A 22,069-nucleotide genomic window follows, 5' to 3' on the forward strand; every position below is an offset into this window, starting at 1 on the left:
AGAATTAACCCATTATAATTATAAACAGGTGTGTAAGTAACCGACAGATGCTACTCTATGGGATTCATGATCTACTATAAAGCAGAGACTCGATTTTTCCATGCTTTCTCACTCACCGCGTGTCATTCCTGCAGCCTGCGCACCTAAAGAAAGGAAAAGCCTTCAGCATAGTAAAATTTTCCTTTCTCATTCTGTGTTGGTTTGTGTTGGTTTTTAAACTAGGAATCTATGACAAGATAGAAACAATCAATATTTTAAGTAAAATTAAAAAAAATAAATTAAGTAAAATATGAAATTATAACGAGATTTAAATTTTAAAATGATCGTACTTAGATAAATTTTTATAAAATTAGTAAATTTATTTAAATTTATAATATCAAAAAATTTTAAAAATTAAATCGAGAGTATAAAATTATAACTATTAATAAGTGGGGTTAGGTCAGATTAATTGCCAGAAAACATTTTCATATCCATGCCAGCTTGTAACAAACAACCCACATCAATCCCATGTTTTATTAATGGGCTTTTAGCCCATAATCTGATACTGAACCACAAGCCCAATAACATTGCTCATCTTGCAAGACCTAAAAGAAAACGGAAGAGTATTCAAAAAAAAAAAAAGAAAGAAAGGAAAAAGAAGAGAGAAAGGTAATTTTAAGTGAAAAGTGAAAAGTGAAAACTAATTCAATGACGAAAAAAAAAAGTGAAAACTAATCCAATCTAGATGCTCCAGTTTATGGCTCTATGATCACTTAGATAAGTTTGTAAACCGAAAAGAAAAGGTGTAAAATGAAAAAAGATTATCACCAAAAAAAATTAAAAAAGATTAGATTAGATTTGATTAAATTTAAAATTGAGCGCGATTCAATTCAGTTTTTATTCGACTAAAATAAATAATTCTAACAATCAACGCATTAAAAAAAGGTCGTTTATTTTCAACCCAAAAAAAGAGTTAGATTAAAATCCTATCAAATCATTGGTTTAAGGAAATTAAAAATGATCCATAGATAAATAAAAACAGTTAAAATAAGAAGTAGAAAGGAACAATATTTTTTTAAATATTCTGTTATTCGTACGTGATTAAGCATTTCACAATATTTTTTTAAGAAATAATATTTTTTATTAAAATTTGATATGTTATTTATCTTTGTATGTTGAATTTATTTCATTCGAAATTTGATTTGCAAGATTTATGTTTATATTAAGACTTCTTTTTTGTTGTTAAAATTATTATTTAAAATTGAATTGGATTGTTATAAAAAAAAATTTAAATTTATTGATAGATTTACCATGGATTAAATCTGTCAATAGTTATTAATTTAATTATTAGTGAATAATATATTATTGTTTGAGATAAATGACTCCCTTCAATCATTGAGTTTAACTATTGGGTGATTCGATGAACCTTTTAAACGTACAATTAAATTTATGTGATAGATTAAATATATGGGATATTAATTTTAAGGTCCGTTTGGATAGGTTTATAAGTGATTTTTTTTTTAATTTTTAATTTATGAAAAGGTATAGTATTAATGTCTGATATAATTTTTAAAATAAAATTGTAACTTTCTAAAAAGTTATTTTGGTGTTTAAGGAGAAATTAAAAAAAATGACTTCTCTCATAATAAATTTTTTTTATCACTTTTCTCTTAAAATAAGTACTTTTAAAATTAAAAAACTAAATACAAAATAACTTATTTATAAACTACTTTTAATATAAATATTTATTATTTAAGTTATTTTTTCAAAAGTAACTTAATTAAATTGTTACCCAAACTGAACTTAAATCTCTAAACATTAACATACTACTGTGTATATTAAGTGTCTCCAACGCCAAACAATCTAAGAATGCACACTTGGTGAGTTGGTGTATTTTCAGTGTCCTACAGTCCTACTTAATAAAAAATAAAAAACATTTGTTTTAATATGTATAAATCTATTAAAGTATCATTTATTTAATCTTATTTTTAGTTTATATTCTTCTAATAATTTTTAAAGAACATATATTATTATTTATTAGTGTAAAAATAATATTAAAATATGTTAGATAATTAAATCAAGAATATTCAAGAGAATAGTACAACTACACCATACTAGAACTATCATGAAATTAGAAGTTACAAGAATTATAAGTGATGAAACTAGAAGCTAGAAGAATCACAAGTCAAACTTTATCTCCTAGTCAAAATTGAAGGCTACAAATCAAGTTAGAAAAATCATGAACAAGTTGTACTCATCACCTCCATACTAGAAGAATGATGAATCATGAATTGAAAGTTTCAAGATTGATGACTAAGAATTTGAAACAAAATTGAACAAGGAACTTGACTAGTAAAATTTCTACTTGTTTCTTGAATCATTACAACTAGTGCTTAGTTGTTATAAAAATTACTATTTTATTATGAAGGTTTGCCTATATAAAGGCTTCATATGTATGTTGTTAATTATCTCTCCATGAATCAAAATACTTAGTGTTTGTTTCAAAAATTCTCTCCTTTGTTTTATGAGTGTTAGTGAGTTTGAGAGATGAAAAATATGATAGTGTCATTTATATGAGTGAGTGATCCTAGGGCCAATTAGTTGTGGGTATTATACTTACATTTGGTATCAGAGCTGGTTAATCCAGCGCCTGGTGTTTGAGAGTTTGTGAGGTGTGGGAGAGTTCTCACATAGTTGTTTGTTCATAGAGTCGGTATGGCAAACACCTTCAATATTGTGTGGTCTGGTCCCAAGTTAGATGGGAAACTTGATTATAGTTATTGGGAGACTTTGATGTCTACCCATTTGAAGGCCCAGAACCTGTGGAGTTTCATTGAACCGGGTTTGCAAGAAGGAGCAGATGCTGCCCAACAAAGGAGAGATCAATTGGCGCTATCTCAAATTCATCAAGGAGTAGATTATACGGTGTTTGGCAAAATAGCAAATGCCAAAAGTGCAAAGGAAGCATGGAACACGTTGAAACTGTCATACAAAGGCGTAGATAAAGCTCAGAAAGCAAAGCTACAGTCTTTGAGAAGAGAATATGAAAGGTATGAGATGTCGAGCTCAGAAACTGTTGAGCAATATTTTACTCGTGTTACAGATCTTGTCAATAAGATGAGAGTCTATGGAGAAGATATGCCCGATAGCAAAGTAGTGGAGAAAATTCTTCGCACCATGCCAATGAAGTATGACCATGTGGTGACTACGATACTAGAGTCCCACGATATGGATACTATGACGATTGCAGAATTGCAAGGAACCATGGAAAGCCACATCAGTAGAATACTGGAGAAGTCAGAAAAATCAATCGAGGAAGCCCTGAAAAGCCGAGTGAATTTCAACAACGTTGCAGAATCAAGTCGTACACAAGAAGGACGAGGTCGTAGAGGAAGTTTCAGAGGTAGAGGTCGTGGCAATTACAACCAAGGAAGTTACAATAACTTTACACCACCTAATCAAGGAAGAGGTGGAACGAATTTCAGTCCTGTCAACCGAGGAAGAGGTCGAGGAAATTTTTATCAAGAAAGAACCAATTTCAACTGCTTTCATTGTGGAAAGTATGGACACAAAGCAGCATATTGCAGATTCAAAATGGTGAATAACAATCAAGCACACGTTGCAGAAAATCAGCATCAAAATACTGATGATAATCCGGGTACTCAAACTTTATTTTTTACAAGTAATTCATGTGCTGAAGATGAAAATATATGGTACTTGGATAATGCTTGCAGTAATCATATGTCTGGTAGAAAGGAGTTATTTTCTTCATTAGATGATTCCGTTAAATTATTATTGAAGTTTGGTAATAGTACGAAGATCCCTATTAAAGGAAAAGGACACATACCAATTAGATTGAAGGATGGTTCTCTGAGTTATATTTCTGATGTTTTCTATGCTCCTGAACTTGATTACAATTTACTGAGTATGGGGCAATTATCTGAGAAGGGATATAAGATGATAACTTATCGTGGATATTGCACTGTATTTGACAACAATGGAAGGTTCATTGATAAAGCAAAGATGACTTCAAACAGAATGTTTCCGTTAAAAATTCAACATGTTAATCCCTCTTGCATGAGTTCTGTGATACTTGATGATAACTGGTTGTGGCATATGCGGTTTGGGCACTTTCATTTTTCTGGCCTAAACTACCTGTCAAGAAAAGGACTTGTTTTTGGTCTACCACGGATTCATATTCCCAATTGTGTTTGTGAGATTTGTCAACTGGGAAAGAAGCACAGAGATCCATTCCCTACAGGAAAGTCTTGGAGAGCTAGAAGATTACTTGAAATTGTGCATTCATATCTCTGTTCTGTAGAAATTCCAAGTAATGGTGGTAGCAGGTACTTTATCACTTTTATTGATGATTTTAGTAGATATACATGGGTATACTTTCTGAAGCAGAAATCAGAAGCATGTGATGTCTTTAAGACATTCAAGGCGTTTGTCGAAAAACAAAGTGGCTATAAAATCAAAATTCTCAGAACAGACAGAAGAACAGAATATCTTGCATGTTCAGAATACTTTAAGCAACACGGGATTCAACATCAACTAACAACTAGATACACTCCTCAACAAAATGGAGTTGCTGAAAGAAAGAACAGAACCATCATGGATATGGTCAGATGCATGCTCAAGTCAAAACAGATGCCTAAAGAGTTTTGGGCAGAAGCAGTCGCAACAGCAGTTCATATTTTAAACAGGTGTCCAACAAAGAGTGTTAGTGATAAAACTCCAGAGGAAGCTTGGAGTGGAAAGCGGCCTTCCATCCATCATTTCAGAGTCTTTGGGTGTATCGCTTATGCCCATGTACCAGATCAATTAAGGAAGAAGTTAGATGACAAAGGCGAGAAGTGTATCTTTATTGGCTATAGCACAGACTCAAAAGCATACAAGTTGTACAATCCAGAAACAAAGAAAGTAATCATCAGCAGAGACGTGACGTTCGACGAGAAAGACATGTGGAACTGGAACACAGAGACAGAAAAGCAGCTGACTATAATTCCAAATACATGTGACGAAGTAGAAGAAAGACAACCTGACATAACTGAACAACCAGAATCATCTAGAAGATCGCAAAGAGAACGGAGACTACCTGCTAGATTAGCAGATTATGAAGTTGGCAATGACAACGATCCGTCCGATGAAGAGATCATAAATTTTGCTCTATTTTCAGATTGTGAGCCGTTGAACTTTGAAGAAGCCTTTAAAGACAAAAATTGGAAGAAAGCAATGAATGAGGAGATTCATGCCATTGAGAAGAATGACACATGGGAGCTGACAGATTTACCAGCAGATAAGAAGCCGATTGTAGTAAAGTGGGTTTACAAAACTAAGTACAAACCCAATGGTGAAGTTGATCGTTTCAAAGCAAGATTAGTTGCAAAAGGATACAAACAAAAACCAGGTATCGACTACTTTGAAGTATTTGCTCCTGTTGCTAGATTAGACACTATTCGTATGATTATTTCACTCTCAGCTCAAAATAAGTGGAAGATACATCAAATGGATGTTAAGTCTGCATTTCTAAATGGCACTTTAGAAGAAGAAGTGTATGTTGAGCAACCTACAGGATATGAAGTTCTTGGAAAAGAAGATAAAGTTTATAAATTGAAGAAAGCTTTGTACGGGTTAAAGCAAGCACCAAGAGCATGGTATAAGAAGATTGATTCTTATTTCATTGAGAATGGTTTTAGAAGATGTCCGTTTGAGCATACTCTTTATATCAAGTTCGTTGAACCTGGAGATATCTTGATCGTGTGTCTTTATGTTGATGATTTGATCTTTACTGGGAACAATTTGAAGATAATTGCAGAATTCAGGAAGGCTATGATAAAGCACTTTGAAATGACAGATATGAGTTTGATGTCTTACTTTCTTGGCATTGAAGTCGTTCAAAGAGATGATGGAATTTTCATTTCTCAGAAGAAATATGCAAATGATATTTTGAAGAAATTTCAGATGGAGCATTCAAAGCCAGTTTCTACTCCAGTCGAAGAGAAGTTCAAGTTGCTGAGAGAAGATAAAGGAAGAACAGTGAATCCTACATATTACAAAAGCTTGATTGGAAGTCTGAGGTACTTAACTGCGACTAGACCAGATATTGTGTTTGGAGTTGGTTTGCTTAGCAGATTTATGGAGGAGCCTTGTACCAACCATTTGCAAGCGGCAAAGAGAATTCTTCGATATATCAAAGGTACTTTAAATGATGGAATTTATTATGAAAATACTAATGAAGTAAACCTTGTTGGCTACACTGATAGTGATTGGGCCGGAGATATAGAAACAAGAAAAAGTACTTCAGGGTTTGTATTTCATCTTGGTTCTGGTGCAATTTCATGGTCGTCAAAGAAACAACCAGTAGTAGCACTATCTACAGTAGAAGTAGAATATATAGCAGCAGCAAGTTGTGCAACACAAGCGATTTGGCTAAGAAGAATTCTTGAGGAATTGAACGAGAAACAAAGTACTCCAACAACAATATTTTGTGATAACAAGTCAGCTATTGCACTTTGCAAAAATCCAGTATTTCATGGAAGATCGAAGCATATTGATATTCGATTTCACAAAATTAGAGAATTGGTGAATGAGAAAGAAGTTTTGATTGAGTACTGTCCCACTGAAGACCAAGTTGCAGATATCTTTACAAAACCGTTGAAGACAGAATTATTTAACAAGTTGAAGAAGATGCTTGGAATGATAAACTCTACAAGCTTGATTTAAGGGAGGTAATGTTAGATAATTAAATCAAGAATATTCAAGAGAATAGTACAACTACACCATACTAGAACTATCATGAAATTAGAAGTTACAAGAATTATAAGTGATGAAACTAGAAGCTAGAAGAATCACAAGTCAAACTTTATCTCCTAGTCAAAATTGAAGGCTACAAATCAAGTTGGAAAAATCATGAACAAGTTGTACTCATCACCTCCATACTAGAAGAATGATGAATCATGAATTGAAAGCTTCAAGATTGATGACTAAGAATTTGAAACAAAATTGAACAAGGAACTTGACTAGTAAAATTTCTACTTGTTTCTTGAATCATTACAACTAGTGCTTAGTTGTTATAAAAATTACTATTTTATTACGAAGGTTTGCCTATATAAAGGCTTCATATGTATGTTGTTAATTATCTCTCCATGAATCAAAATACTTAGTGTTTGTTTCAAAAATTCTCTCCTTTGTTTTATGAGTGTTAGTGAGTTTGAGAGATGAAAAATATGATAGTGTCATTTATATGAGTGAGTGATCCTAGGACCAATTAGTTGTGGGTATTCTACTTACAAAATATTATTATATTATATCTAAAAAATATTTTATATATATTATCTCTATTTATAAAAAACAAAAATAGTGGAATTACGTATTTGACATGTATATGATTGTATTTCTATGAAAACGTGAATGGATCTTTTCAATTGTTAAAAATAATTGAGGGAATAAAGTGTGATTTCTAACCCTTCAATACTTTATTTTTATGTTTTTTTTTTTATGGATTGTGACCATTTAAATATTATTAGTTGGAATGTAAGGGGGCGTCAAATAAGATGTCTCGGGTGCACTGTAAGGAGTTAGTACGAAAATTTCAACCAACTTTTTTTTATTTTGGTGGAAACTCATATTAGGTTTGAAACTATGAAAGAATTTTGGGGGAGATTAGACTATTATCCTGTAGGGATTGTAGATGCTGTTGGACATAAGGGAGAAATTTGGTTCCTCTCTGCTAATTTAAAATTTTCTTGTAAAATTCTTTGGGCTATGAATTAATGTATAACTTTGGAAATTGATGGTGGTGGGCGAAGATAAATTTGCAGTGCGGTTTATGGCAACCTCAAACCACTAATAGAGTAGAATTATGGAGTCATCTGCTTGATATTGGTTTGTGCATTCAGGACCCATAGTTGGTGGTTGGGGATTTTAATGATATTTTAAGTGTTCATGAGGTGAAGGGGGTAATTACTATTCGACTCGCAGTAGTGTCTTTGCAAGTACTCTAGATTCTTGTGGTCTTTTTGATCTGACAATCTCTGGAAGACGGTTTACTTAGTTCCGTAAAATTCAAGGAAATAGAGAAATTGCAAAGAGATTGGATAGAGCTTGCTGTACTGTAGAATGGCGTCTTCTTTTTCCAGAAGCTTTTATTGAAGTTCTTAGCCGTTCCCACTCTGATCATTGTCCCCTACTTATCCTATGTCAAGGAGTTCCTATCAAGAAAGGAAACCGGCCTTTTAGATTCCAAGCGGCATGGGCAATGCATCCTGATTACAAGGCCATTGTTCAGAATTCTTGGAATAGTACAGACTTTGGTATCCATAGGAAGTTGTTGGGGGTTCAAGAAGCTTCGTTGGAATTCAACTCTACGGTCTTCGACAATATTTTTATTAAAAAGAGGGAATTGGAGGCTTATTTGAATTGTATTCAACGGAAAATGGAAGCTGACGATGATCCGATTTTGAAGCACAAAGAGGAAGAATTGAGAGCTGAGTATAATCTAGTTTTGGCCCAGGAAGAATTGCTTTGGTACCAGAAGTCAAGAGATCAATGGGTTCGGTATGGTGATAGAAATACTAGCTTTTTCCATATGCAAACTATCATTAGAAGAAAATCTAACAAGGTTCATGGGTTGCTGGTCAGTGATGGGTCCTGGTCTGATGATCCGAAAGTTTTGCAAAGAGAGGTTGTTCATTTTTTCAAAAATATTTTTTGCTCTACTGAGCCTGTTGAGGTTAATTGCATGGGAGAAATTCCTATGCCATCTCTTAGCCAGGATGCTTGTGATAATTTGTCTAAATCAGTAACAATGTTGGAGGTTAAAGAAGCTCTAGATAATATGAGCTCGTTCAAAGCTCCTGGACCGGATGGTTTTCAAGTTTTTTTCTTCAAGGAATATTGGGATGTGGTGGGTCATGAGGTGTGGCGTACTGTTCAGAAAGCATTCTTAGGGGAGAATTTAAGCCATTCTTTGTTGGAAACTTTGATTGTTCTTATCCCTAAATGCGACCCTCCAACTAGATTGAAGGATTTTCGGCCAATAAGCCTTTGTAATGTAATTTATAAGCTAGTGACTAAAGTGCTGGTTAATAGATTACGACCTTTTTTGGATGAGATTGTTAGCCCAACTCAGGGAGGGTTTATACATGGTAGAGGAGCGCTTGATAATATTATTGTAGCCCAAGAAGTTCTTCACTTTCTTAAGTGGACAAAGTCTAGAAAAAGAGCTATGGCTTTTAAGATTGATTTAGAAAAGGCTTATGATAGAGTTGATTGGAATTTTCTTGAGCACACTCTTGAATTTTTTGGCTTTCCTTCTCTAATTATTCGGCTTGTAATGAATTGTGTTCAGGCTTCAAATCTTTCCATCCTTTGGAATGGGAATAGATTGGACAGCTTCCAACTTCGCAGAGGGCTCAAGCAAGGAGATCCAATTTCTCCTTATTTATTTGTTTTGTGTATGGAGAGATTGGCGTGCTTCATTTCCAAACAGGTTGACGAGGGTATTTGGGATGGTGTGGCTGTTTCTAGAGGAGGACCTAGAGTTTCTCACTTGATGTTTGCAGATGACCTCCTCCTTTTTTGTAAAGCGAAGAAAAATCAAGTTCAGAATGTTGTGCACACCTTGGAGTTGTTCTGCAAAGCTTCAGGTATGAAGGTTAACATTGAAAAATCTAAAGCTATTTGTTCTAGAAATATCTCTAATAGAAGGAAGGAAATGTTGTCTGGTGTTTCTCATATTCCTTTTACTAGTGACCTAGGCAAATACTTGGGGGTGAACCTTAATCATCCTCGAGCTGCTAGGTCTATTTTTTCGGACTCTTTAGAGAAGATCAAGAATAGGCTGGCTAGTTGGAAAGGTCGGCTCCTTAACAGAGCAGGCAGGCTTTGCTTAATTAAATCTGTTGCTTCTTCTCTTCCTATTTATCAGATGCAAGTGACTCTTTTTCCTACTTCGGTTTGTCAAAAGATTGATTCTGTGCTTAGACAATTCTTGTGGAAGGAAAAGGTGGGGGAGCATTGCTTAAATTATGTCAAGTGGAGCAAAGTTGTCACTCCAAGAAAATATGGAGGCTTGGGAATTAGAGATACCCAGTGTGTAAATTTTGCTTTATTAGGAAAGCTTGTTTGGCAATTACTGCATAATAATGATAAGCTTTGGGTAAGAATTATGTTGGCAAAATATTTATCTGGGAGGTCTTGCTTTTCACCTAATTTTTCTAATAATGTTTCAAGCACTTGGCGAGCGATTTATAAGATAATAGAAAAGCTTCGTGATGGTTTTGATTGGTGTACAGGCAGGATGTCTCAATCCTTTTGGTATCATACTTGGCGACCATGTGGAACGCTAGCTCCTTTGGTTCCTTTTGTGCACATCTCTGATTCTCACTTGAAGCTAGAAGATGTCTGGTACCATGGATATTGGCTGTGGGATATTCTTTGCACAATGATTCCGGAATAAGGTAAACTTGATTTGATGCTCTTTGATCCTATCAAGCAGGCAGGAGATAAAACATGTTGGTTTTGGACAAACTCAAATACTCTCACCTACTCGACTAAAAGCGGGTATGAATGGCTATTGAAGAAGAAATTTGGCTGGAACGATAATGAAAATTGGCTTTGGTTTTGGCGCTTGAGAATACCGGAGAAGCTAAAGTGTCTGCTCTGGCTTTGTCTCAACAATGGAGTTCCCACAGCTAGTTACCGGTTTCAAAGAGGTCTTGCTACTTCTGATTTTTATCAGCGATGTTATCTTGCTCTAGAGGATATTAACCACTGCTTTAGGACTTGCCAAAAAGCTCGTCAGATTTGGATTAGTTTAAATTTGGGAATGACCGCTGAGGACTCTAGTTTGGATTTTGTGTCTTAGATTCGTTCTAACCTCAACAAAAATGAGTTTCTCTTTGCAGCAGCCTTTTGGTGGATTTGGAGGGATAGGAACAATGACATCTTCCATCAAGATGATCCATGGAGTAAGGAGAAAATTGTTCACTTAGTTCAACATGCTGTTCGCGATTTCTCTAAGGTTGTTACCAACCAAAAACATATTATTCCTTCCTCTTTGCAATATAACTGGGAACCACCTCCAATGAATGTCTGCAAAGTGAACTGCGATGCAAGCGTTTTTGAAAATGGGCAATTAGCTGGCTTTAGATGTATTATTAGAGACAGCATGGGAATTTGGATGAAAGGTTGTTCTGCCAGTATACCTCTTTCTAGTGTTCTCTCTTGTGAGCTTCATGCTATTTGGAGAGGGCTTGTTATGGCTTGGGATTGCGAGTGTAAAGAGGTTATATGTGAAACTGATAATCTTGATGCGTTTATTCTTGTTTTGCGAGGCACAACCAGCATGATTACGAATGACTCTGATCTGCTTGACAAAATCAAAGAGATGCTTCAGCGCAATTGGACAACCACTTTAGTCCTCATCCAGCGTACAGCAAACAAAGCGGCTGATTTAATGGCTAAAACTGCTGCTTTAAACAAGCAGGTGTACCTAGAGTGGTTACAGCCCCCTAATAATTTAGACATTATTATTAGAGAGGAGTGCTACTCTTTCTCTTAAGTGTTTTTTCTTTGTGTTATGTTTAGTCACAAAAAAAATACTATACGTTGGGCCCATTGGGCCTTGGGCTTTAGTATCGTTTTAGACTTTTAGTTAAGTAATTCAGTTATCGGTTTTTGGTCCGAAAAAGATAGCTGTTAATAGTTTTTCGTACCCCTACCGATGATGAAAAAAAAAAAAAAAATCGTACCAGCAAGGGTTTAGAGTTTAGACCGGGTTTAACGAAGCAAAAAAGTGGGTTTGTTAGTCTTTCCAGTGAAGACTGAAGAATCGTGAAGCTTGGCGTTGATTTTTGCCATGAGCCACCTTCTGGTACTGATCCCTGTACATTTTTTCTTTTTGTGATTTTCAATTGTGAAAAAAAGTTTATCAAATTCGCCTTGTCTGTGTCATTTGGAATGGAATTGTTTTTCAGAAAAGGCTTCGTTACTTCAACAGTAGCTCTGTTTTTCGTACTTTGGCGGTTGCAGCTGCAGGTTCAGCTCTCCTTTGCTCCAATGGCGACACTGATTTCAGTGAGCACTAAACCATCTTTTATTCGGAATGCATCGAGAAAATAGTGTAAAATCTTAGCGTTCTTTATAAATTTGACGAATATTTCAATTGTTTTTTTTTTTCTTTTGTTGTTTTCTTTAGAATGTCAATTAATCAAATAAAATATCAAACATTGATGCTGTTAAGACAAATTCTAATGCAGGAGCATCTGTCAAAGCACGGATCCCTGTGCCATTACAAGATCCGTTGCCCTTTCCTCAACATTTGGATTTTTCGGGCGTATATGGTGGGCAATTATGTTTCCAGTTTGCTATAAAAATGTGTATGTAGAGATGTTTATACAAGTGTGATTATATTTAGAGCTGAAAATCTTGTAGGAACACTTCCACTCTATTCTTTTAGGGATATAGGCAGTCAAACTCCATCATCTGACACAACTAAGGATGCTTCTGCGGCTGCTCATCATGGTGGCTCAAACCCATGTAATTGTTTTGAAAGAAATACTATTGCCGATGCAGCGGCTAAAGTTGGGCCTGCTGTTGTTAATATTGCTGTTACACACGGTATCCACTTTGGAATACTTTTTAGCCTTTCGCATTTGAGTTTTGTTGATGTGGGTTTGAGCTTAATTTGAGTATGTTATACATCAAATGTAGATTATCTTGGGGTTACTGCTGCAAAGAGTATAGGCTCTGGAACAATCATCGACAAGGATGGTACAATATTGACATGTGCTCATGTTGTGGTTTATTTTCAAGGGACCTCGAGTTTATCAAAGGGGAAGGTTTGTGTATATGCTAGGGCTGTAGGGCATACCCTTCAAACATAATTTATTTGCTGGGTGACACTATGACCCTTGAGTAATTGCGCTGCTCATTTAGTTGTAGACTTGTAGACTTTATTCTTTTTGCTTGCTTGGCCTAATCATCGGTTCTCAATATTCTTAACTTTCATGTAATGTATAGTAACTTTGTTTGCGAATCATTTCAGGGCTCTTCAATAGTGTGTCTATTCATATTACAACATTCATATTATTCTTGATGTTATTGTTGTTTTATGTTCTTCTTAGTTTTAGCCCCTTCTAGACATCCTATTAAATTGAAACATTGTAGCTGATCTTGAAATATCAACTACTACAGATAGAAGTTACTTTGCAAGATGGAAGATCATTCGAGGGTAAAGTGATAAATGCTGACCTGCATTCAGATATTGCCATTGTGAAGATCAATTCCGAAACCCCACTTCCTGAAGTAAAACTTGGTTCTTCAAGCAAGCTTCGTCCTGGGGATTGGGTAATATCTCTGGGCTGTCCACTTGCCCTTCAGAATACTGTCACTGCTGGTATTGTAAGGTGTGAAGAAAGGGTCTAGGCAATAACTGATGTATCGTCTAATATACATTTGTTTAAGTCTTTTCCATTCATGTAATGATCTTGGAAGCCAATATTTTATAATGAAGCGTATATTTTTTGGGGGAAGCAAAGGAGCTTGTGGTTGTTTTTCGTATTAATATAAGTCATTTTTTAATGATCTTTTGTGCAGTTGTGTTGATCGTAAAAGTAGTGATTTGGGCTTTGCTGGTGTGAATAGAGAGTATTTACAAACAGATTGTGCAACTAATGTGGTATGTCTTCCTCTCTCTGTTCTCCCATGCATCCAACTTTGGTTGCATCTGCTGGTGCATGGTTGACTGTTCGGTTAGCTTGTATGTTTACATCTTCTTCTATGAGACAGGGAAATTCTGGAGGTCCACTTGTCAACATTGATGGAGAACTTGTTGGTGTGAACCATATGAAAATGTTTGCCGCTGATGGGTTGAGTTTTTCTGTACCAATCGACTCAGTGTCCAAGATTATAGAGCAGTTCAAGAAAAGAGGGTATTTACTTGTTTTGTCCACACTATATCACATATCCATTGAAAAGCATGATGTTCATATTTCTTATAAATGTAAAATGTTGCTAACTTACCATTAGTGATATATGTTACTGAGAAATGATGCCCTATACTTTTTGAGAAGAAAATTCAAGTTTATGCAAATTCTTACAATTTTCTCTTTTTTAAAGTATTATACAAATATTGCATGAGCAATGATTGATTTAAATGTTTTCATGTAAGTTTCATGCTTAGTTGACATTGTTCAATGTTGTTCAGGAGAGTAATACGGCCTTGGCTTGGGCTAAAGATGCTAGATTTGAATGATACCCTTATTGCAGAGCTTAAAGTGAGAAGCGCTACATTCCCTGATGTCGATAAGGGAATTCTTGTACCAATGGTATGCCCTTTCTTGATTATTGCTATCATTTGTGCTAAAGTACAACTCTACTTATGCTACATAGCTGGTCCAAGCCTGGAGAAAAGTGGAGGTTGTGTTAGGCTCTTCGATAGTCAAATTTTAATGACATTTGTACGAGTGCACACACTAATTTGAGGCTATCAGCAAAATTCTCTTGAAAATAATTTCTGTAAATATTCCAAGTATAGATTTGTTGAATGTAAACATGCAATGTCTATGCGCTGTTTTTGGCAACCAAGATGCAAGTGTTAGAAAAACTATCGTTAATTTTCAAGCCCTATTTCAGGGAATTATTTAAACAATAACTATGATAGCTAATGCTGTTATGCTTGTAATTTGTCTTAATGGAGAAGTAAAAGGGTTTTTCCATATTTTGGGTTAATTATTCTCTACATGGTGGTTGTTATTTTCCTGGGATAATATGAATTTGGTTCTCTAACAGAGAAGTTGAATGTATGAGTAGGTGACTCCTGGGTCTCCTGGTCAACGTGCTGGATTCCGTCCTGGTGATGTTGTGATTGAATTTGATGGGAAGCCCGTCCAAAGTATGAAGGAGGTATTAACATGTTTCATATAAGTTGAGATACGATGACTATGTTAGTGAAACATATGAATGAACTATAAAAACTGATCCCTTGGTAATTACTTATTTATAATAATATGTTGGTATTGTGAATTGTGATGGTGATACTCTATCAAATAATGGCAGGTAATAGAAGTAATGGAGGACAGAGTTGGGGTGCCCATGAAGGTGGTGGTTAAGAGAGAAGGCAACAAATTGGTGAAGCTCACTGTAATCCCTGAGGAATCCAATCCCAATATATGAAAACTGGAGAAGCCAATGACTCGGGAATAGTGATTGTGTATTCGACCATATGATTTCCGTTTACGTTACCCTCCTTTTACTATATCATTCTTTATAGTAAAATTCATTACCTTAAAATGTACAAATATTAAATTAAATTATGAATCGAACTACCAAAATATTACATATTATTCGTTCTAATGTTATTTAGAGTTTTAAACCATAAGAAAAAAAAAAAAGAATCTCTGGATATTTTGAATCCAACTAGTATGCTATTGTTTATATTTTGAGTTTCTATAAAATATATGAAATTAGCATTTTAAATATTTGAAATACTTTTAACAATGGTCTTTTTTTTTTTTTTGGGGGGGGGGGGGGGGTTGGTTTGTTTGTTCAAGGCTTTAATACTGTCAAATTATTTAAGATTTCAAGTCCTAGGAAATATATAAATTTGGAGTTTTAAAACACTAAAGAAATGGCTTGCTTTTGTAGAAATTCCAAACCTTTACAACTATAAAATTACTTAGGGCCTCAAATTCTAAAAAATTAAAGTATATTTTTCATTTCTAAATGTTTCTGAAAAATTTTTAAAATATTTTTAACGTTTAATTTGTTTTAATATTGTATCTAACGTTTCAAATATATTTTAATTGTATTTTCTGTTATGGATATGCTTTACAAGCTCATTAAACAATAAAACGAAAATACGCGCTACTCCACATACATTGATTACACGCGCTATATAAGATCCCGCGTTTATCTAACTACCAAATTTAAAATATTTGTTTCCTTCTTCGTTTTCGTTATTTTGAGATTTGGTTGTTCTTCTTCTCGCGCGTCTTCCCTCGTTCTTCTCCATCGTTCTTTTCCTCTCCCTTTCTCACTGGTATGTTCTTCGTTTACGTTACTTTTTTCTCTCTCTTCAACTCGAGCTTTGTTTTCTATTTTGATTTGTTGTTTTCTGAAATCAAAGTTTGAACTCGTTTTGAAGATAATGGATCATTCCACCTCAGATTCTCAGTTGAATCCAGGCGAAGTGGATTATGAATTTGAATCTAACGAAGTTCCTGAGGTTTTATTTACATAATCAATTTTCTTTCAGTAATTTGTATAGCATTGTGTGGTTGAAAAATTGCTGAACATTGAATGTGAATCTAACACGTTAACATGAATCTGTCGATTCAATGTATTAGTTGTGATTAATTACCTGGAATTTATAGCAGACGCTCGGGTGTAGATCAGGTCTTTTTTTGGGTGTATTTTTGCTAGAAGTGTGGGTGTATCTACACTATTGGTTTTGTTATTTTAATTGAGTTGTTGTTGTTTAGGTGTATTATATCAGACATGATTGGGTGTGTTTTTAGTTTTTGACATGGTGTATTCTGCAGCCTGTGTATTTACAGTTTATGGCTTTAAAGGTCATTGTGTAGTTGAGTTGTTGCGGTTCGGCTGTATCATATTAGGCATGATTGGGTGTATTTGAATCATATCTATGGGTGTATTCACAGTTTCTGACACGGTGTATTGTGCAGCCTCTCTCGGTTGTTGATGACGAGCTTGTTCCGAAGGTTGGAATGACCTTTACCACCCTTGAAGATGCTGAAAAATTTTACAGGAACTACGCCAAGGCTGCAGGTTTCTCTACAAGAGTTCGGTGCACAAATAGGAAGGGAAACGAGATTAAGAATCAACTGATTACATGTAGCAGAGAGGGAAAATGGAAATCTAAAATATCTCCGACCGAGAAGACCAATCCTACAGCCGGTTTAAACTGTCCTGCAAGAATTTATATACACACATTGAAGGATGTCGGTGCTTGGATTATTTCAAAGGTTGTGCTCGATCATTCACACCCCTGCTGTCCAAGCAAAGCAGAGATGCTCAAACAGCATAGGGAACTAAGCATGTCCATTCGTCGTACAATAGAGAATAACGAGGAGGCCGGTATCAGACCAAGCAAAACATACCAATCATTTGTTGCGGCTGCCGGGGGTCATCGCGAGTTAAATTTTATCGAAAAGGACGTGAAGAATTACATTACAAGGGAAGTGCAGAATGTTTCCGAACAAGAAGATGCAAAGGAATTCGGGAAATATTTGTTAAGAATGAAAGAGAAGAATCCGAATTTCTTTTTTGAGCTCCAACTCGAAGAGGATCAATCGATTAAGCTCGCTTTTTGGGCCGATGCAAGAAGCAGAGCCGCCTTTGAGTATTTCGGAGACGTCATTTCATTCGACACCACCTACAATACAAACAAGTAACAAACTGCCCCTGTTTATGATGCTAAATTATTTTATTTTTACGAATCCGCATCAGAGGTGTATATTGGCTGTTTCATTGGGTGTATGCGAAGCATTTGTTAAGGTGTAACTAATGATTTTGCATTCTGGACCATGGTAATTTGTTTCAGGTATAATTTGGTCTGTGGTTCTTTTGTCGGGGTGAATCACCATGGTTAGTCAACACTTCTTGGATGCTCTTTGATGAAGAACGAAGAAATTGAATCATTCAAATGGTTATTTCAATGCTGGCTTCGTTGCATGGGAGGAAACGCTCCGAAAGGGTTTCTCACCGATCAGTGCGCATCAATGAAAAGGGCTTTAGAGGCCTGTATGCCAACGACAATTCACCGTTGGTGTATTTGGCACATCATGAAGAAGATTCCAAGCAAATTAAACGGGTACAAGGGACATGCCGATATCGAACAAGAAATGAGCCAAGTTGTTTGGAACTCTCATAACAAAGACTCATTCGATAGGAATTGGAACGATTTTTTGCAATCTTTTGGTCTTGCGGACAACAAGTGGCTTTCAGGTAATGTCTTTTTAAAATCTGCAGCAGAGGTGTATATTGCATGTTCCCTCAGGTGTATTTACAGTCTGTGTTTGGGTGTATTATGCAGATCTGTACGAAGACCGTCACATATGGGTTCCTATCTATCTGGATCACCACTTCTGGGCAGGGATGAGAAGCACCCAAAGGAGCGAGAGCATGCATTCATTTTTTAACAAGTATATCACCCGGAACAGCTCGCTTATTCAGTTCGTCAAACAATACGATAATTGCCTCGGAAGCAGGGAGCAAGCAGAGAGAGAATCAGATGCTGCAGATTTTCATACGGTCATACCGTGTGCAACCAAATCCTCCATTGAAGTTCAGTTTCAAGATGCGTACACTCACGCAAAGTTTAGGGAAGTCCAAGCGCAATTCAGAGGAAAGGCGAATTGCATCACCAGATTAAAGAATTCCGCTCTAGGCTATTCAGTATACGAAGTCGGAGAACAAGTTTCCAGCTCAATATTCAACAAGTTCGTGGTTACTTACGACTCAGTTGCAGCTGAGGTAAAATGCGAATGCTTATTATTCGAGTCGAGAGGGATACTGTGCCGTCACGCACTAAGCGTGTTAAGCTTCGAACAAGCAAGCCAAGTGTCACCTAGATACATACTGGAATGATGGAGCAAGAAGGTAAAGAGGCGATACACACACATCAAGAGCAGCCACGACGAGCCACTAATGGAGCCAAGAAGCAAGAGGTTCGACCAATTGGTTTTTCGTTCGCAAAATATTTGCGAATTTGCCTCCGAATCGGAGGAGCTGACTACAATTCTGCACCGTGCGTACGATAACGTCATGGCCGAGATGGAAGCATTAAAAGCCAAAAGGAAGGGGACATCTTCTTTATCCCACGAAGACGCCAACTTGGAATCCGTTAACGAGCTTCAAAGCCCGCCAAGGATTCGAACAAGAGGACGTCCAAAAAACAGGCTAGGTTCAAAGCTGGAGAAACAGATCGCAAATGGCACAAAGAAGAAGAAGACGAAAGTTTTAAGCGAGGTAAAAGTAATGTTCTTTAAATTTGTGGCGATTGAGTTTATTTTTCTCGTTAATAGGTTAGCTAATGTGTGAGTGTTATATTCAGATAAACCTGTTTGATGCTGCATCAGCGACGCATTCAAATTCCAGCCAATATCAAGGACACGTTATGAATTATCAGTTTAGGGTACCAGCAGCAGGGGATAACTCTTTGGGTGTATAGTTTTATAGAATATGGGTGTAAAAGCACCGTTCTTTTGGGTGTATTTTTGTTCATTGACAATTTACATATAGACACATATATAGATTCATATAGAACAAAAGCTCTAAAAATTCGCAGGTTATGGGTGTATATTTGATTTGATGTTTTTCTTCATATTTTAGTACATGTAATTCATACATTTTGAATACAGCACAGACAGTTTGGGTGTATATTTTATGCAATGTTGGGTGTATTATTAGACCTGCGTTGGGTGTAACAGTTTATAATTTGCGTTTATATATGCCTTGATTTTTTCCTTCATATTTTACCACCTGTAATACAGCTTTTGAATACATCACAGACAGTTTACCAGCACAGATAGTTTAACTATGGGAAAAAATATACATGGAATAGAAGTTGTTGATAAATGGCAAATATTTACATCATTTGTTCAATTTACAAACTACCCAGCAGTTGGATTACGCAGTTTCTATATCAGCAGAATTAATCTGACAAAACGGACTCAATAATACAGAGGATGGCTTCGACAGCCTTATAGCACTACTCTCCCTAATTGCCCGATATCTTTCTTTATTCATCTCACTGAATAGTATCCGGGAAGCATACTCCACTCTATAGTGGTCCACCTCCTCCTACAATTAAAAAGTATATTCTGTTTAAACAGCAATATTAATTCAGTAAAGTAATACAGAGTTATATAGTTCTAAAGACAGTTACCTGTGGCCAATTATCCCATTCATACTCCTTTTTGATGTTTTCCGGCTCAATTAACTCCATCCACTTCATAACATAGATAGCGCAGTCATAGCTGAAAACGAAGAAAATAAATTACAAATCTCATTTACGAAAGTTTAATGTTCAGACTCACAAATTTATACCTTGTGTTTTTGGCCTGATATTTTAACATATGATGATTTAATTTTCTTCTCGTTCTCCCCTTTCTGCAGAGGTTCCCCGCCGGCATATGTTATCAATCTTGAAAATACATATCCCTTAAATAGCAAAACAAATCAGTAATACACCCGAATAAATGCACAAGATACACCCAACTGAATGGACAATATACACCCAACACAACTAACGAAATAGACCTAAATATTAAAGTAAAGAAGACAGAGGCAACTTACAGTGAATTTATTAATGTCCTTTCTCTCATCGCTTGGAGCTTTTTTGTGTAGCGGGTCAAGTATATGACATTTCCGCTTTCTTGTATTTATTAGCCATAACCACCAATGCCCCGAGTGGCAAACAGGAGCAAAAATTTGAAGGATTGCCACATTTCAACAGTGTGTTATTTTATTTGGCATATAAGTAAATAAGCGTACTAACAAATTTAGCAAACGAAAACTTACATATGGATGCGAAGTTAATTTTTTTCTATCTATGAAGGGAATAAAACTCGGGTAGGCTTCCACCCTGAATTCCTTTTTTGTTTTCGGTGATACGAATTCCCCCTTTGGGTGATCCGAAAGTGCCATGCACTGCAAGAATTGCGAAACAAGAAATGAAATACTAAACTTACACCCAATTGAACGTAAAAAATACAGCCAAATCAATACAGAAAATACACCCAAAGTTCGTAGAAGTAACACTTACCACAATATCGGGGAGGGGGGAGACAGTATATTTGTTCTTGAAACCTCTTTTCATTTTTCTGGTTGAGGATGAGGCAGATGGCAGATACAATCTAGAAATATATGCCGAAATCAATTTTACATTAATAAGCATTGCAATTGACTTTGGTGTAAAAACATTAATGTTATTCTAATATTACCTGAGATTCTATATCACTTTTTGCCTGGAGGGATACAAGGTGCATTCTCATCAAAATGTATTCTCCTTGGCCAATCAGAGTGCACATTTCCTCATACTCGTTAGTATTGCCATCTGCATCTTCCTTCAGTCTCGTCCCCCAGATGTAGCACTTTTGTTTCATATCATCCGTAATCTGATATAATCCCCCAGGAGTTCGAAACTTTGCAGAACTTTCTCCCCCAGTCTCCCTCTGAATTTGTGGACTTTTGTTCTTCCCCTTCGCCGCACTGCTTGCTATTTTTTGGACCAAATCGTCCAATTGTTCTATCAAATTTGCAGATTCAGGAGATTTTGCCCTTTCTGTCTCCTGCGTTGACGCTCCCTCCTGGCTTGAATCAGTCAATCCAAGGCTGAATGATGGCACCCCTGGATCTGTTTTAGGAACATAGGATGCTGTCCGTGCCATCATCAACAGGGCAGCAGCGTCTTCTGCGTCTGGATGACTACGTCATCATGTATAAGAATAAGAATAAGAATAAGAATAAGAATATACGGATGATAAGCAAAGATTGATTTTAGTCTGATGAACTTACATTTTAGTTGGAGCTGGGGGAAGCGTGGGTGTGGTCTCTTGAAGTTGTTTGGGGGGTTTCAGGAGTGCTGCACAGTTACAAAAAATTAATCACGGCGTAAAAAAAACTAATCAGGAACAATATACACCCAAACTGTTAGCTAATATACACCCAAACTCTAAACAAATATACACTCAATATTATTTCTTACGTTTCTGTAGTCCCTTCAATCTGTATCATAGGGGTTGGTTCAAAATCTGTCTCAGTGGTTGTTTGGGATGCCGGCACAAAAACCTGAATCGGGACTCTAAACAAGAAGAAAAATGAAAGGTTAACAACGCCTTTGAAAATAATAAGGTTATAAGGTTGAAATATTATTGGAAAACTCACATTGCAAGCGCTTCCGACGGTGTCTGTTCCCTCACAACCATCATATTCGAATCAGACGGACTCAACCTAAAATACACCCAAAGAAATTCAAGAAATACACCCGAACAATTCAAAAAGAAGACAGGCTTTATTTTTTTGAGAACTTACATACTTGCAGTTTTTGCTTTTTTTTCCT

The 22,069-nt window shown here is 35.9% G+C and overlaps 2 protein-coding genes across 4 annotated transcripts; both read left to right on the plus strand.

Annotated features, from left to right (window-relative positions):
- The first annotated feature begins 8,239 nt into the window (after positions 1 to 8,239).
- On the plus strand, positions 8,240 to 11,545 carry LOC140180019 (uncharacterized). The gene is made up of 3 exons (XM_072220402.1): positions 8,240 to 8,899; positions 9,332 to 9,629; positions 11,319 to 11,545. The coding sequence occupies exons 1-3, from the start codon at positions 8,240 to 8,242 to the stop codon at positions 11,543 to 11,545; spliced, it is 1,185 nt and encodes a 394-aa protein (XP_072076503.1).
- Positions 11,546 to 11,664: 119 nt separating this feature from the next.
- On the plus strand, positions 11,665 to 15,326 carry LOC112758373 (putative protease Do-like 14). Of its 3 annotated transcripts, none has more exons than XM_025807035.2 (11): positions 11,665 to 11,857; positions 11,961 to 12,060; positions 12,243 to 12,326; positions 12,418 to 12,603; positions 12,697 to 12,824; positions 13,180 to 13,391; positions 13,582 to 13,663; positions 13,774 to 13,916; positions 14,192 to 14,312; positions 14,797 to 14,889; positions 15,043 to 15,326. In XM_025807035.2, exons 1-11 carry the CDS (start codon positions 11,843 to 11,845, stop codon positions 15,157 to 15,159), a joined length of 1,281 nt encoding a protein of 426 aa, XP_025662820.1. In that variant the 5' UTR covers positions 11,665 to 11,842; the 3' UTR covers positions 15,160 to 15,326. The 3 variants fall into 3 exon arrangements, 2 of the variants coding, with proteins under 2 accessions (XP_025662820.1, XP_025662821.1); XR_011873946.1 differs by having other exon boundaries at positions 11,683 to 11,857; positions 14,776 to 14,889; XM_025807036.2 differs by having other exon boundaries at positions 11,721 to 11,857; positions 12,227 to 12,326.
- Positions 15,327 to 22,069: the final 6,743 nt, after the last annotated feature.

Source organism: Arachis hypogaea, chromosome 16 (assembly GCF_003086295.3).
Source record: "Arachis hypogaea cultivar Tifrunner chromosome 16, arahy.Tifrunner.gnm2.J5K5, whole genome shotgun sequence".
In the NCBI taxonomy this organism is placed as follows: domain Eukaryota; kingdom Viridiplantae; phylum Streptophyta; class Magnoliopsida; order Fabales; family Fabaceae; genus Arachis; species Arachis hypogaea.

Bases quoted from the DNA above. Each gene is read 5' to 3' on its own strand.
- LOC140180019 (XM_072220402.1), top strand. From the start codon at position 8,240: ATGCATCCTGATTACAAGGCCATTGTTCAGAATTCTTGGAATAGTACA. The intron at 8,900-9,331 runs GTGTGGCGTACT...AATTGTGTTCAG, and splicing joins GGGATGTGGTGGGTCATGAG to GCTTCAAATCTTTCCATCCT. The intron at 9,630-11,318 runs GTATGAAGGTTA...TTGTTTTGCGAG, and splicing joins GTTGTTCTGCAAAGCTTCAG to GCACAACCAGCATGATTACG.
- LOC112758373 (XM_025807035.2), top strand. The intron at 12,825-13,179 runs GTTTGTGTATAT...CAACTACTACAG, and splicing joins CGAGTTTATCAAAGGGGAAG to ATAGAAGTTACTTTGCAAGA. The intron at 14,313-14,796 runs GTATGCCCTTTC...ATGTATGAGTAG, and splicing joins AGGGAATTCTTGTACCAATG to GTGACTCCTGGGTCTCCTGG.